Consider the following 13,661-nt stretch of genomic DNA (forward strand, 5'->3'; position numbering starts at 1 on the left):
TCCTTTAAATGTTTGATTTCACTGCTTCTCTTTGCCTTGCTTCTTTTTCCAACGGCATCATGTCAACGTTGCCTGGTCACACTTGTTTGCTTCTCCCTTCTCAGAGGGACTCTGTAGAACCCTCCTCGCCCACTAGATGGCGTTGTCTGACTCCCAGTGACCCCCCCCTCTCAGCACTGGCTCTGTTTTGCTTTCTCCTGTTTCAGTCTCTCCTGAGTTTTAAAACAGGAAACGATGCTTAAGCTCCTGAGGCTTTTTCTACCTTCTACTTTAACTCCCACTTTGATTCCTTTGTTTTCCTTCCAGACCATTAGACTCACTCCCCTCTGACTGTGTCCTCCCTGATTCAACTGCCCTTGAATCAGAAAACCAAATACTAAAAAAAAAAAAAAACTAGTCTCACCACGAGAAATAATGAGTTTGTATCACACTCTAATAACTCTACGGAAATTGAAATCCAACAGAGCAGGAGAGGTCGCCGGGCCTTAAAGCACAAGCTGCATACAGTATGTAAACACTGGACGTGCACATGTCGCTCCTGCAGCAGCTGGTCTGTACAGACAAAGGAGGAGTGAATGAATGACGAGCGTCGGGGGTGTCGGGCGTGTCTGACCTTCCTCCAGCCGCAGTGAGGATGAGTTAAGAACATGCCGTTCCCCCCCCTCCAGTCTTGGCTCGAGCGGAGGCGATCTCCAGAGAGACATTTGGCATCTCTCCTGCTTCTGTTTGGAATGAGACGTGGCATTGAACTCTCACCCACTCGGCTCTAAACCCAGAGCGTTTTCCAACCCCCCCCAGTGAAACCCGGTCGGCTACTTACAAAATGCTTGTGTTTAAATCTCTTCTTTAAGTGTGTTTGTGCCTGTTATGTGTGTGTGTGTGTGTGTGTGTCTGTGTTCGACTTTGTGACTCTCATCTTTCCTCCTCCGGCTGGATCCGGGTCTATTTGCTGCATTTTTGCTTTCCTTCCTGTTAATTGTTTGTTGTGTGTTTATTCTTTTGCCTGACATGAGTAAAATAGTATTTGCAAACATCTTAAAATATCAAAATTGTCTGTTTTACTTCAACTAAAGAAGATTTTCCTTTATTAGAAGACATCAATTAGTTGTTTGTTCACTAAAAAGTCAGAAAATAGTGAAAAATGCTCATCTCAGTTCCCTAAAGCCTCATGTTGATCCTTTATTTCTGATTCAGGCCCCTGAGGTTGGAGCATTTTTCATTTTTTTAATCCCAGAAGTGATTTGCAAATACTAATGAACTCGGGTCTATTCCTCTGCTGTGTTTAACTTGTGTGTTTGTGTGTCTTCCTGCAGCCGGAGCAAATCACAAGGCGCCGCTGGTTGCGTTTCCTCCCGTTCTGACCTTCCGGATGGCGTCTCCTCCTCGTCCTCGTCCTCCTCGAAGGGTCAGTCCTTCCTGCTGCGAGTCCTCAGGGCCGCGCTCCCCGTCCATCTACTCCTCCTGCTCCTCATCGGCCTGGCCTGCCTGGTGCCGATGACCGAGGAGGACTACAGCTGCCACCACGCCAACAACTTCGCCCGCTCCTTCCACCCCATGCTGCGCTACACCAACGGACCTCCGCCCATATGAGGAGCAGCTGAACACAGACCTGCTTTGCCAAGGACTCTCCACTGACTGAATGTTTCTTCTTCACCCCTCGTGCCCTAAAGCCACACACTCTTCCCTCTGCTGGGGGGGGGGGGGGCACATGCATTATGAAGTGATTCAGAGACCACATGAAGACGTCTCTCACCAACATTGCACACCCACTCTCCTGAAATCACCTCAACCCTTTAAAACAACCCTCCAGACTGACGGACCCTCCTCTGGAGACCCCCCCTCCCCCATGAAATCCAAATATTTCATGTTGTTTTAACTTATATATATGTGTATATTATCTGACAAGGTTTCTGAGGAGACCTGTGAAATCAATGAAAAACAAAGCACTATTTATATACTCTATGTTGGGAGCCAAAGCCGACCATGCTTTTTGTCCACGATACCCAGTGCTGCTACTATTTATTTAGTGTTCGATCAGATGATGGATTTTTAGTATTGATGAAGCCGAAGCACCACCAGCGTGAAATACTGCACCGGTGACTTGCAGAGGAGGTTTGCAGTTACGTGAAGAGTTTCTTCCCAAAACACACATTTGCAGAACGTGTCAGATAAAATGACTCTCACATATCAATAGAACCGGCTTGAATCTGGAAATGAAGACGATGAAGCTAAAAATCGGAACCTACAGCACTGACGAAGGTACTGCACTGAAGCCGTCCAGCCAAGATGGCCGACTTCTTTCCCCCAGAAGCTGAGGCTTTTATTCCTGTTTTTAATTTGTTTTTAATCAGCCGGAGCCCGCCTGAAAAAAAAACAACAACATACGAGCTCTGTCGTTAAAAACCAACTGATTTGTATATTATTGTTGAAATGCCTTTAAAATGCAGGTGGTTATTTTTTTATCTTTCTGTTTGAGCGTGCAACTTGAAAGTCCTCTGATTTTAAGAAAGCCAAACAATCACCGGTAGTGTTTTAGTACATGGCTGTGTGTGCTTTGTAATAACCGCGCCGATTATTCTGCAGCGATGACGCGTCGCAATCGCTGCGTTGTTGAGAGAATCTGTAAAAAAAATGATGAAATATGAAAATGCTTATTTATGTATGTACAGTTTGCTAATGCCGACTTCATTAAGAATACTCTCTTTACAAATAATAAAACATGAATTATTTAATTCTGTGTTTTCTTTTATGTTAGGTAAACTGTAGAGAAGAATGGTGGTGAACAATCTTTTATTTAATTTTTTTTCATCGAGGCTTTTATTTTGAAGCACAGTTAAACAAATGACAGGTCAGGTTTGATTGGATTTATACTGAACAGCTGAACAGCGGCCAAATCCAATTTTCTGATCATGCACGGAGGCTTCCCATGCACAGAGCAGACAGGACAAGTGAAGACGACACTGGAACTGCATCTTTTTCTTTATTACCTCTTCACTGATCACATGTTGTCAGGGTAGAAGTGGTGGCAACTGGAACTTGTAGTTTTTTGTGTGGTTGAAATGTCCATCATGACAAATACAGGCATCAAATTAGCTCAGAGACCCACACAAAAAACAAAACGTAGACAACAAAACCTACCGTACACAAACAGTTACCCAACAATAAAGTTTGGCTTCCTACATTGTCCAGTCCTCTCGTAATTGATCATGCAATTTTTAATTATTCAAAATTAACAAATAAATTCTCAGTCAGTTAATATTTTTTTATTTCATTATTTAGAAATTCTTCCCCAAACGAATCAAGTTTCAAATTCTACATGCGCACGTCTCAATACCTGATAATTTGGTCTTAATAATGGAAATAAATTGCATTTCTTTTTTAACAGTTATAAGATAGTTTAGTGTGTAATCATCCTTTGAGTGTAAAAGTAGAGATAATGCCGGACAGTCCCTTAAACTCCAGACGAAGTGCACTTTGGTCGAGGCGAAGAAAAAGAAAAAATTAGCTGCTCGTCATTTTAAAATCACCGTAAGTAACAGAAAGCCACAATATGACGCCACTGAGCTGTAATTTAAAGCTGTTAGAGAAACACAGACGTGATGAGAGGCAGAAGCTGCGATTGACTCGAATTGAAATGGAAGGAATAAACAACTACAACATAAAAACACTAATTACTTATGATTTATAAATAATTACCTCATTACGTGAGTTCAAAACAAGCTGCTTATTCTTTCATTCCCAAACCTCTTTCATTCTCTGGCATGAACATCATCCATATCGAGGGCTCCAGCTCATAGGATGTGGGTGCAGTCGGGGCGGGACCCTCCGTACTGCAGGACGCCCGGACCTGTGGAGGCTCTGTTCGGGCTCTCCAGGCTGCCTCGGGGTCCTGAACTGGAGCCGGCCGAAGACGACCCCCCACCGCCGCCGCTGCAGATGATGATGTTGCTGGCGGCGGTGGAGGACTCTCTCTCCGCCTGGAGCCAGGACTGGGCTGGTGTGGCGGGGCGGTGGAGGCAGTGAGCGTCCAGCATCTCCAGCAGCAGGTCGTACAGAGGCACTTTGTTCTTGCACTTCATGCTGTAGAGGTGCTCCATGCCTTTGTTGCTGCGGGGACACAAAAGAGACGCGAGGAATTAAAGTCCATTTACCATAAGTGACGCTTCAGACTGATTTCTACATCATTGTCATTTTAATAACACCTGGAAAAGAATACTTTAAATATGTTGATTTTATTCTTGTTTAAATGTTATAGTTTTGCCCTTTTAATTGCTTTTTGTTTAGGTTTTTATTTAATACTCTGACTGGACATTTAGCTGTTTTATCCAATAAACTGTGTTATTGAAGTTTATATTGCACTTTCCTCTCAATAAGCTGAAATCATTACCTGACACACTGAGACACGTGGAGTTTACATGCTCTAATGTTCAGGAAACACATCACTTCCCTCAGACTATCCAGCGTTTATAACCCCTGAATAAATCAGCTGACCCGAACCTGAATATAAGTTATTGTTCTAAAAGCAAACTTAACACTTTTTGAATCATTTACACTTGAAGCTCCTTAAAGAATCACTGCAGGATGTTTGAACACAGGCTTTCGCAGCGTACGTCTAAATAAAATAAAAAGAATCTATTAATATGCTAAACGATCTTTTCTAATAGGATTTCACCTCATGTGTCTGATGTGGGAGAGCAGCAGGAGCAGCTGGGCCTGCCGTCTCCACTGCTGCTGAACGGGGCATCCTGATTGGCTGATGTGATGTATGAGAGCGTCCGTGATGGTCTCCAGCATCTCCTGTACGGCCGAGGTGTTGTGCAGGGGCTCCATGGTGCCGGTGCAGAAGGAGAAGGAGCCTGAGAGAGGAGGAACGCAGAAATGCTCACATGTCAAATCAAGAATATGAGAAGAGCAGCTTTTATATCTGATGACTCATGTACATATGAGAGCAGAGTGTTGCCCACTCAGTCATCACAAGCTCATCCAGCTCCTGCAGCTGTGCCACTAATGTCATCTCACTGGTGTTACTCAGTTTCTCATACAGAAATATCTCCAGATCCGAGACAGCCGTCTGACCTGCGTCTTTGTTGTCACGGCAACAGTTACCTTTCCAGAACACTCTGTCTGTCTAATGTGAGCGAGCTTCACCTCTGCAGGTGGAGTTTAGCACTGTTTAGCATCCACCCACTGGAACAGGAGGAAAACGAAAACAAGCGAATATATGGGGAATAAAAATAGCGAATGAACAAGAGACGTGATGTTTTTAGTGTCTCTGCTGCCACTGTCCATTTCCAGGCACTTGTTCTGCTTCACAGGGAAAAGTGGCTTAAACTGTAAACCCAACGCCAATGTGAGGGGGCGCGCTCGAGTTGCCTCACCCGAGTTGAGAAGGATGATCGCTTTGAGACACACAAACTCCTCCGAGTTGAGTTTGAGCGTGCGGAAGCGGGACGCGGTGGCCAGCAGCATGTCGAAGATCTCGGCCATGCCCTCCACACAGTTCCCTTCGTTCCTGGAGGGAAGAATGAAAGAAAACAGGTTGTTTGTCAGTCAGATTTTTAAGCTTCTGCTTCTCCCCTGTTCGTCATCTGAGGGGGAGAACATGCGAGCAAAAAAAAAAAAAAGATCTGTGACCGTGAAACTATCTAAAAAAGCAGCCAGATAAACAACTAATGGACTGAATCACCGCGGCGCTCTATTGGTCGGCCCAGTCGAAAAAAGTGATGGAAGGATGGATAATGTCCGGTGGTTTGAGAGCCAAGATAAACATGGACAGCACAGAGCCAAAGGGAATTTGTCAACCGTCACCCGCGGCGTTTTAGTTATCATGTTCCAATTGGTGAGCACACTCACACGGAGACCGGGTTTTAGGGATAATACTCTGTAATACACGTCTGAATCAAATGGGGCCATCAGGCACATCAGGCGGTAAAAGCTCCGTCGGTCTCCACCTCTTCTCTCTCTCTCTCAGGTGGATGCTGCGGCTTGTCCAGCTGTTTACTTTGCACATGAGGGGAAATGGAGGGAAGAGGCTGTTCCTGCAAAGAAGGAAACAGCCATGTCTCCCTGCTTCTCTTTGTGTCTCTCTCTCTCCCCTCGCCTCCTTTCCCGTTATCTCCCCCCCCCCCCTCTTGTCCATCATTCCTTGCACTGAGGCTTTGATTAAGTCTCTGTCCCGGTTGCCAGCTCAGCACCGTAATGACGAGCGAGTATTTCAGGTGAGAGAGAGGCTGCTCTCCTCTCGGCGGGGGATCTTGTAATTAGACTTTCGCTCGATGTCGGATGTGTTGGGTACGACACAAAGGCTGCAGACGTGTGAAATGGAAAAATCTACAATGCGGATGTGTCACTCTGATCATCTGTGAGAGTGAGGTGGGGAAGAAAAGCAGGGACCAAGGTATGAAAAAAAAGAGTATTTCTCCTCGCTAACCTGTCCAGTATGAGGTCCTGAGCGAAGATGAGTTTGCCAGGGCATTGGATGGACCTCCAGATGAGGCCGATCATCAGCACCTCCAACCACGAGCTCTCCAGCAGCTGCACCTGGTCGTGGAGGGACAGCTGCAGGAAACCTGGAGAGACAACACACAGCGAGAATTAACCCTCTTCCACCGCGGCAGCTCCTCTCAAACCAGATCTTTGTGTTTCCACAGCTGGAGAAACTGGTTCCAAGGTGGCACCAACTCTTCGCTGGTGTAGAAGAAGGAACAGGCTACGTCAGGGGCAGGGAGCGGAATTATCAAGACCAACAAGACCAACCTAAACTTTGTCGTGACCACCACCAGACAACACAAGTTTCTTTGTTTTCTTTGACTAAAAAGCTCTATAATAACTGTCACTTAAATCTGTTATTCATACCCACTGGACAATATGAGTTGTAGCCTGATCTTAGGCATTTCTTTGACATCAAGATATCAGTCGGTAGAGTTCAAACCTCTGCCAAGGCCGGACAGTCCCCTTAAACCAAAACATGCCTTATTATAGCGAAGGTTTATCAGCTACATATTAGAGGGAGTAACAGGTTTCTATCTCCATGTGTTTCCATACAGCAGCTGAAAAAAACCTACAGCCTAATGAAACCACATTTAAATCCACCACGTCAAACTTTTTATATGATATATTCTATTATATTCTATTTATTTTTGATCTGCACAAAACTGCACACACTGATCTGTACCAACTCCCTGAATGTGTCAGACATGATTACATCTGCAAAGGAGAATATATTTTCATCCCCGTCTGTTTGTTGGTTTGTTTGCAAGTGAGATTACACAAGAACCACCTGATGGATTTCCACAGATTTAACCACATCCTTCCACCAAGTTTCATGGTAATGCAGAAGCTATTACGTAATCACTCTAACAAACAAACAAACGCAGATAAAAACATAAGTGTTGATTTATCAGAGCTGATTATTTGGACCAGTGGATGTTCACCATAATGTGCTGTTGAATATTCACACTCTGAGAGTTTAATGTTTGTTGTGCACCTTCTTCCCACGCACAAAATTTTAAATACGCAAAGGCAGGGAACGGCTGCTCAAATGAAACCATCGGTAATGTCTCCTGCTCACATAAGAAGCCTTATCGCTGGCACTCAGCTGTCTCAATCCATATGTAATTGCAGCCACTTCACTCCCATTGCCCCCCCCATGTACCCTGTTTGGGACCCCTCGCAATTAAAACTGTGCCTTTGGGCTTTTAGTGATGCAAGAGGTTATAATACCTCAAAGTCAGGATTTACTCACTTAGAGAGCCTTTTGGTGTGTGTCTGTGTCTGTGTGTGTGTGGGAGATGTGTCTTATACTGCATTTACGCTCGATGGGGTGCCAGCAGATTGGCCAAACAATCCTCTCAAAGCTGATGACTGTAATTACCATCACTGTAATGGCTCTGCATTTGTGTGTGTGTGTGTGTGTGTGTGTGTGTGTGTGTGTGTGTGTGTGTGTGTGTGTGTGTGTGTGTGTGTGTGTGTCCATGTGCACCTCTATGATAAAGGTCGCTCATCACCTTGCCGTTGCCTCAGCAGTCAAACAACAATCAAGAGCCACCCCCTCTATCTGTACGGGTTTGAATGTTCAGGAGAGGCGGCGTTTCCCGAGCTTTTGAAAATATGTCTTGATTTAGACGAGACAAGCGATAAATGTCACGGTGCTCCAGTAAAAAGCTGTTTTGCACCTGCCCACACTTTTCTGCTCACAGGGAAAGATATTTATGAATATCTCTCCAAAAGCTGCAGGGATACGCATAACCACTCCACATTAAATCACAGGATATTGTAGCATCAATCTGTCTGACGACCTGATGACGATGATCTACTATTCTGATAATAGTTTGATAAGATTTTTCATTACACATTATTTTTCATTATTTTTTTCTCCGTCTTCTTTTTTTAATGTTTTTTAAATAACTGTGTCATTAGTTTTTAAATCGAATGTCTTTTTATTATTTTTGCACTGGAATCAGACACTAATGGACCTTGTTTGTTTTTGAATAATAATAGAAATGTTTGGGGGAAAAAAGACAGACACTGTCTTATTGGTCCACTGCAGCTGTAGTACAGAAAATATCACACATGCATGAGAATAATTTAACTAGTACTTTTGCAATCTACGGCAGAAACGCTGCAATTTTGTCAGATGCTGAAATGAAAAATATGACCAGACTATATTTTTGGTGATCTGTCATTTTCCCATGTTGCCTGTAGCTTGAAGGCAGCAGTACGAGATTCTGTCAAGTTATTTTCTTGTGAAAAAATCAGGAGTGGAGTTTTGCTCCAAAACACAGTTCAGGCCAGTGCATCTTTAAATTCAAATAGTTGTTATAATAAGTAAACACGTGCTGTGGTGGGTAGAGATCGTTTCAACTTATTCCAATGAATTTCTTTTAAATAAAAATTATATCTTAGAAAATGAAGACTGTGTTAGAAAGTAGTTTGGGAACATTAACTGCCACCGTGGCTCCTTCGTTGCTCCTCTATGAAATACCTGGAAGCTTCTTGGCCCAGGCGATCATGTGGACCAGCTCCCTGTCGGCCATGCTGGTGAGCAGGGTCATCATGGTGACCTCGGTGTAGGGTTCGCCCAGCTTCTGACGCGAGCACAGTATGGGGGGTTCGGCCCCCTGGAGCAGGACGAGCACCTGGGGAACGCGACAGATACACAGACGCATCGTGAGTTCATTTCATCTGAAGAAAATCAGACCTGCTGCTCAAAACTGAACATTTCTTGACCACTAACAGGCAAGAAATTTGGTGGAATGGTCATGATTCCCAGTGGGCCGCTCTGGTGCCATCCAGATTTTCCTCCTGACCAACAATAAGAAGGATAAAGAAAAACACATATCATTGTCTCCACATGAATCATTACCTGGTCAGGCAGCATCACCGTGACGGATGATTTTCCTCCTGCGGTACTACTGCTGCGTTTCCTCCCATCCTGGAGGGGCGCTGTTTTGTGGTCCTGGTCCTTAGAGGCCTTATCCCTGTCGTTGGTCCCAGGTCGCCGTTTGTCACGCCGTAAAACGCGGCTGCGGTCCTTACGTACACCTTGAAGACACAGCACAGGTTTCATTCAAAAATAAGATTCACAGAAAATCTGAATCCAAGTACACAATCACACACCAACTCCCAAACACTCCCTCACATGTGACTTCACATCCTGCTCCTGAACCTAAAATCCAGTCGTGTGGATTATACGGAACCCTGTGGGAGTCAAGAGGTACGAGAAGAAAAATGTGGGAGTATGCAAATGAGTGGTCGTGCTCAGAGGAAATCATTTCAAGGTCAAGTTAAAGTGTCTCAAGCTTATCTGCATCCACCAGAACTGTTGGGTTTGTGCCAATCCTCTCCGCAACGCGCCATGATTGATCAAAGGCGATTCCTTTTACATTTTACTAAGAGGAATTCATTAAATTATTGGCTTGTTTGGAAGTTTAACTGTAGAAAAGGAAAAGTAATCTTAGAACCAAAAAGGGAAAAGCAATAGGTCAAAAAATGAATTTCAAAAACACTGAATACTAATTGAAAGAAATTTAAAAAGCATATTTTCATTTGTGTTGTAAAAAACTTAATCCTGCTAATGTTTCTACGCACCTCCTTTCATCATGCCCACTTCGTAACACTTCCTGAGTCGGCAGGCCTGGCAGCTCTTCCTCCGATTCCTGTCTATAGTGCACTGATTGGTTGCCGGGCACATGTAGTCATTGTGACCTGAAATGGAAGAAATTCTATTAGTCGGAGCTCCTCACTCCAGTGCTGGGTTTAGATTTAGGTTATTTAGTAGCCAGGGACACTGTATTCCCATTTTTAAATTAATCTGAGATGGAGGCATCTTGGCTTTGTCATCGCCATGGAGACGGCTGGTTTTCTTTATGACAAGTCTCCTCGTTTCGAGACTTTGCATCAATGTGCCGAGGCAGCATATCACAAACATGACTCAGCAGATGATGCTTCGCTCTGCACAGAGGCCGATGTGCATGGAGGACGTGCCCCATCGTGTGTGTGAGACAAGAGGGGGAAAGGCTCATGGTTCACGAATGAAAATAATAATAAAAACTCATTTGAAACAGTAATTCTGCTCCTTTTATTCAAGCTTTTTCTTTTCATACGACAGACACTGTCCTCCAGTTTTATTGGTTATTTCTCTGTCGAGGTTACAGACACTTTAGTCTAGTAAGCATCTGCAATGTTAAATCACCATGTTTTAATAACCAATTTATTTTAGCAGTTCTTTTAAATTTTCACATGGGCCAGATAATTACCTTTTATGTCTTAACTATATTATAAAACAAATTAATTTTGTTTTGTGATATTGAGTTATATAAATAAAAATTATTGGAAAACATTTTTGTAATCTGAAATGCTTATTGCTTAATGTTCCTTAGGGAATATAAATAATTTAATGGGGGGATTTTCTTACTCTAATAAAGCTTTTGGATATAAATGTAATTTAAACCCTAAACTAAGACAGAATAGTAAAATGACCTTTAACAAACAAACAACACTTAAGGATTTAGATCCACCTGTTCTCTTCCTACCCTGGATGCTCCTCTTGAAGAAGGCCTTGCAGCCCTCACAGGACCACACCCCGTAGTGGTACCCGGAGGCGTAGTCGCTGCACACGGCACAGAAACGCGTCTCTTTAGCCATCTCAAATCCCTCAGCTCCGGCTGCACCCCCCGACTCCCCCACACTGTAGCACTCGTCCCTGGGGCCACAGTGGTCCTCTCGGGTTACTGGCTGCTGACTGGACCTGCACCAAGGCACAGATTTCATCCCAAATCATTTCACAGAAAACGTCATAGTTCTGTGACCTGATAATGTCTATGAATTGTACTGCTGATCCAGAAATGTGAAGAAGGCTGTTTATCAACAATGAGATAGAGCTGGGGGTTTTGTCAGAAATGCTTTATGAATAAACTGCCCCAGAAGAGGTGAGAGTGGAGTATTTAAGTGGAGATCATTTCTGACATTTACCACTCTAATGTGACAGTGGGTGAGATGAGAGCCGGCTGCTATTTTCCACCTGAGCCAGGAAACAATCTGTACTTGTGTTGTTCTTACGTATTGTTCCTTTCTCAAGGTCCCTGACAAAGTCCTTAATCTCTGGAATTAGAAACCAGGGCAAAGCTTGATCCTTTCTATAGAGATAATGGTAATGTGTAAAGCGCGCGATAAAAAAGAAAACACAACGCGGTTATGTCATTTTGTCTTGTGAGGATTGAACACGGTGCCAAAACCTTAATTTGTGAATTAAAAGATAATAAACCGAGCAGTGGAGAATGATTGTGTCCTAGAGCCTATAAATAAAAAAACAGGAACTATAACATTAATTAATCAAAACACGCTTCACTGACGTCTTTATTTTCCTCAGGGATCACAATGGTTTAATTTGCATTGGTAAAAAAAAAGAGAAAGATAATTGTGCTGCACTTAAAAAAAAAACAGATCTGAAGAGTCTCTTAATATTTTGACTGCACTGCTCATATCAGTTATAAAATCCCAGCAGCACAAACACAAACCCTGGAGGTGACTTTGCACACAAAGTATTTAACGTCCTACAAGTTACAGCACAGGATTTGGATGCAAGAAGCAGAAAGATTCACTTTTTTGAAAAGTCATGGGAAAGATTCATACCTGTTGATTCAGTCTTCACACTCCAGAGATAAAGAAAGTGTGTGTTCCCTCACCTGTACACGGATGGAGCTGTGGTCTCCAGGTAGTGGTGGCTGGGCGGGTGCATAAAGGGGCTGAGTCGTGGGCTGGAGGGCACGTACACATGAGGACTGGCAGGCCCACTGCCCAGCGACTGGCGGCTGCCATCAGAGGGTGGTCCGTGGGCATCCAGAGGAGCCGAGTAGTAGCCAGAGGTGGAGTGGCTGTAGAGGGGAGTCTGGGCAGGGGTAGGAGCGGCGTAGTCGTACGTCCCTTCCAGGAAGTCCACAGTGGCTGCCCCTCCGGACCCCCGGCTCTCCTCTGGGTACATGTCAGTGAGGGAGGCGCGGGGCAGAGGCGAGAGACGCGGCTGGGTGAGTGTCTCCAGGTCTGAGAGGGCTCGGCCGATCCTGGGTCTGAATGCTGGTCCACAAGGCTGCCTGTTCTGTGCTGGGCTCTGCCTGAGCAACATCACAGCACAACAGCACTGATAAGCAACATGATTTAGACTTGCTCTCTCATTTGCTGGGAGGGGGAGTGGAGATGAGTGCTGCTCTCCCTCGCTCTGTCTTTCCCTTTTTTCGTTTTTCCCTAATAAAGCCTGTCAGGCAACTTGAAAGGGTCCACTAGTCTTCCAGTGCCTTTGCCCTGCCTGCTTTCAGCTTCCGCCAAGCATACTCCAAAAGGAAAGATAAGAAAAGACACCAGAGAAAGACTCCTCCCAACCTCCTCCACAGAGCCTTTTCCTGCAATACATCTTTACTAATGTGCAGGAGGGAGGTGAGGCCAGGGGGAGAAAGGGGGAGAGAAGAGTGATTCCCCTCCCCAAAAAACTTCCCTTTTCCTCTAACACAACACTATAAAAATGTTTTCCTCCTTTTTCACCTTTCCCCGGCATTGAAAAGCTTTGACTGGTTGCAGCCAATATCTCGAAAACAAAGCAGTAAACTAGCCGTACGTCTTCCTCTGAATATTTATCACTAATTTAGCTGATGCACGGAACCAGCATGACGTACGATCGGTCTATTTGTGGCCACTTTCTCGATTTCACCTGAGACTCTGCAGTAAATCAAATCACCGTGGAAATGAGACGCATTAGGACGATGGGTTTTAACAACAGGTGCTGAAAAGAACAGAGAAATTCTGCCACGACAGATACTCACCTCGTACGCAGGAGTCGTCCTCGTGTCTGCTGTGCAACGCCAGGACTGTTCGACTCTCCCCCCTCCCTCTGCTCATCGCTCTGACTCTCAGGCATCGAGCTGGCCTCATTGAACACAATGGGAACCGAGGAAAGGTTAGGGAAAAAAAAAAAGAAGATAAACAAATTAAAGTTGCAGCCAAATCGATAACTGCGGTGCGTTCAAGCGCCAGGTCACCATAACACAGCAAACAGAGCGGGAGGTCAAATCTCATTCTGTCAGCCAATAATTACATAATGAAACCCAAATGACAGGATTTACAGTGAAATTAATCTGACTTTGCATGAATTTAATTGGATCTTTTTAGAA

The 13,661-nt window shown here is 44.4% G+C and overlaps 2 protein-coding genes across 8 annotated transcripts in view; one reads left to right on the forward strand and one right to left on the reverse strand.

Annotated features, from left to right (window-relative positions):
- Positions 1–2,178, forward strand: part of syne1a (spectrin repeat containing, nuclear envelope 1a) — a 109,866-nt gene extending 107,688 nt beyond the window's left edge. For 5 of the 6 annotated variants that reach the window (XM_034580192.1, XM_034580186.1, XM_034580189.1 and 2 more), the window contains one exon: positions 1,314–2,178. In XM_034580192.1, the coding sequence (XP_034436083.1) occupies positions 1,314–1,590 (277 nt within the window). In that variant the 3' untranslated portion in view covers positions 1,591–2,178. The remainder of the gene's footprint in view (positions 1–1,313) is intronic. The other variant, XM_034580191.1, reaches the window with a different exon arrangement.
- Positions 2,053–13,408, reverse strand: esr1 (estrogen receptor 1). Of its 2 annotated transcripts, none has more exons than XM_034580194.1 (10): positions 13,314–13,408; positions 12,186–12,611; positions 11,034–11,248; positions 10,090–10,206; positions 9,365–9,543; positions 8,984–9,137; positions 6,431–6,569; positions 5,379–5,512; positions 4,673–4,856; positions 2,053–4,107 (listed from the first exon to the last, which is right to left on the reverse strand). In XM_034580194.1, exons 1-10 carry the CDS (start codon positions 13,406–13,408, stop codon positions 3,792–3,794), a joined length of 1,959 nt encoding a protein of 652 aa, XP_034436085.1. In that variant the 3' UTR covers positions 2,053–3,791. The 2 variants fall into 2 exon arrangements, with proteins under 2 accessions (XP_034436085.1, XP_034436084.1); XM_034580193.1 differs by having other exon boundaries at positions 11,019–11,248.
- Between the last annotated feature and the right edge of the window lie 253 nt (positions 13,409–13,661).

This window comes from Hippoglossus hippoglossus, chromosome 24 (assembly GCF_009819705.1).
Source record: "Hippoglossus hippoglossus isolate fHipHip1 chromosome 24, fHipHip1.pri, whole genome shotgun sequence".
In the NCBI taxonomy this organism is placed as follows: domain Eukaryota; kingdom Metazoa; phylum Chordata; class Actinopteri; order Pleuronectiformes; family Pleuronectidae; genus Hippoglossus; species Hippoglossus hippoglossus.

Coding starts and splice junctions, on each gene's coding strand:
- esr1 (XM_034580193.1), bottom strand. CDS start 13,408: ATGCCTGAGAGTCAGAGCGATGAGCAGAGGGAGGGGGGAGAGTCGAAC. Junction 12,612..13,313: donor GGACGACTCCTGCGTACGAG/GTGAGTATCTGT, acceptor GATGTTGCTCAG/GCAGAGCCCAGCACAGAACA. Junction 10,207..11,018: donor CCAGGGTAGGAAGAGAACAG/GTGGATCTAAAT, acceptor CTTCCATTTCAG/GTCACAATGACTACATGTGC.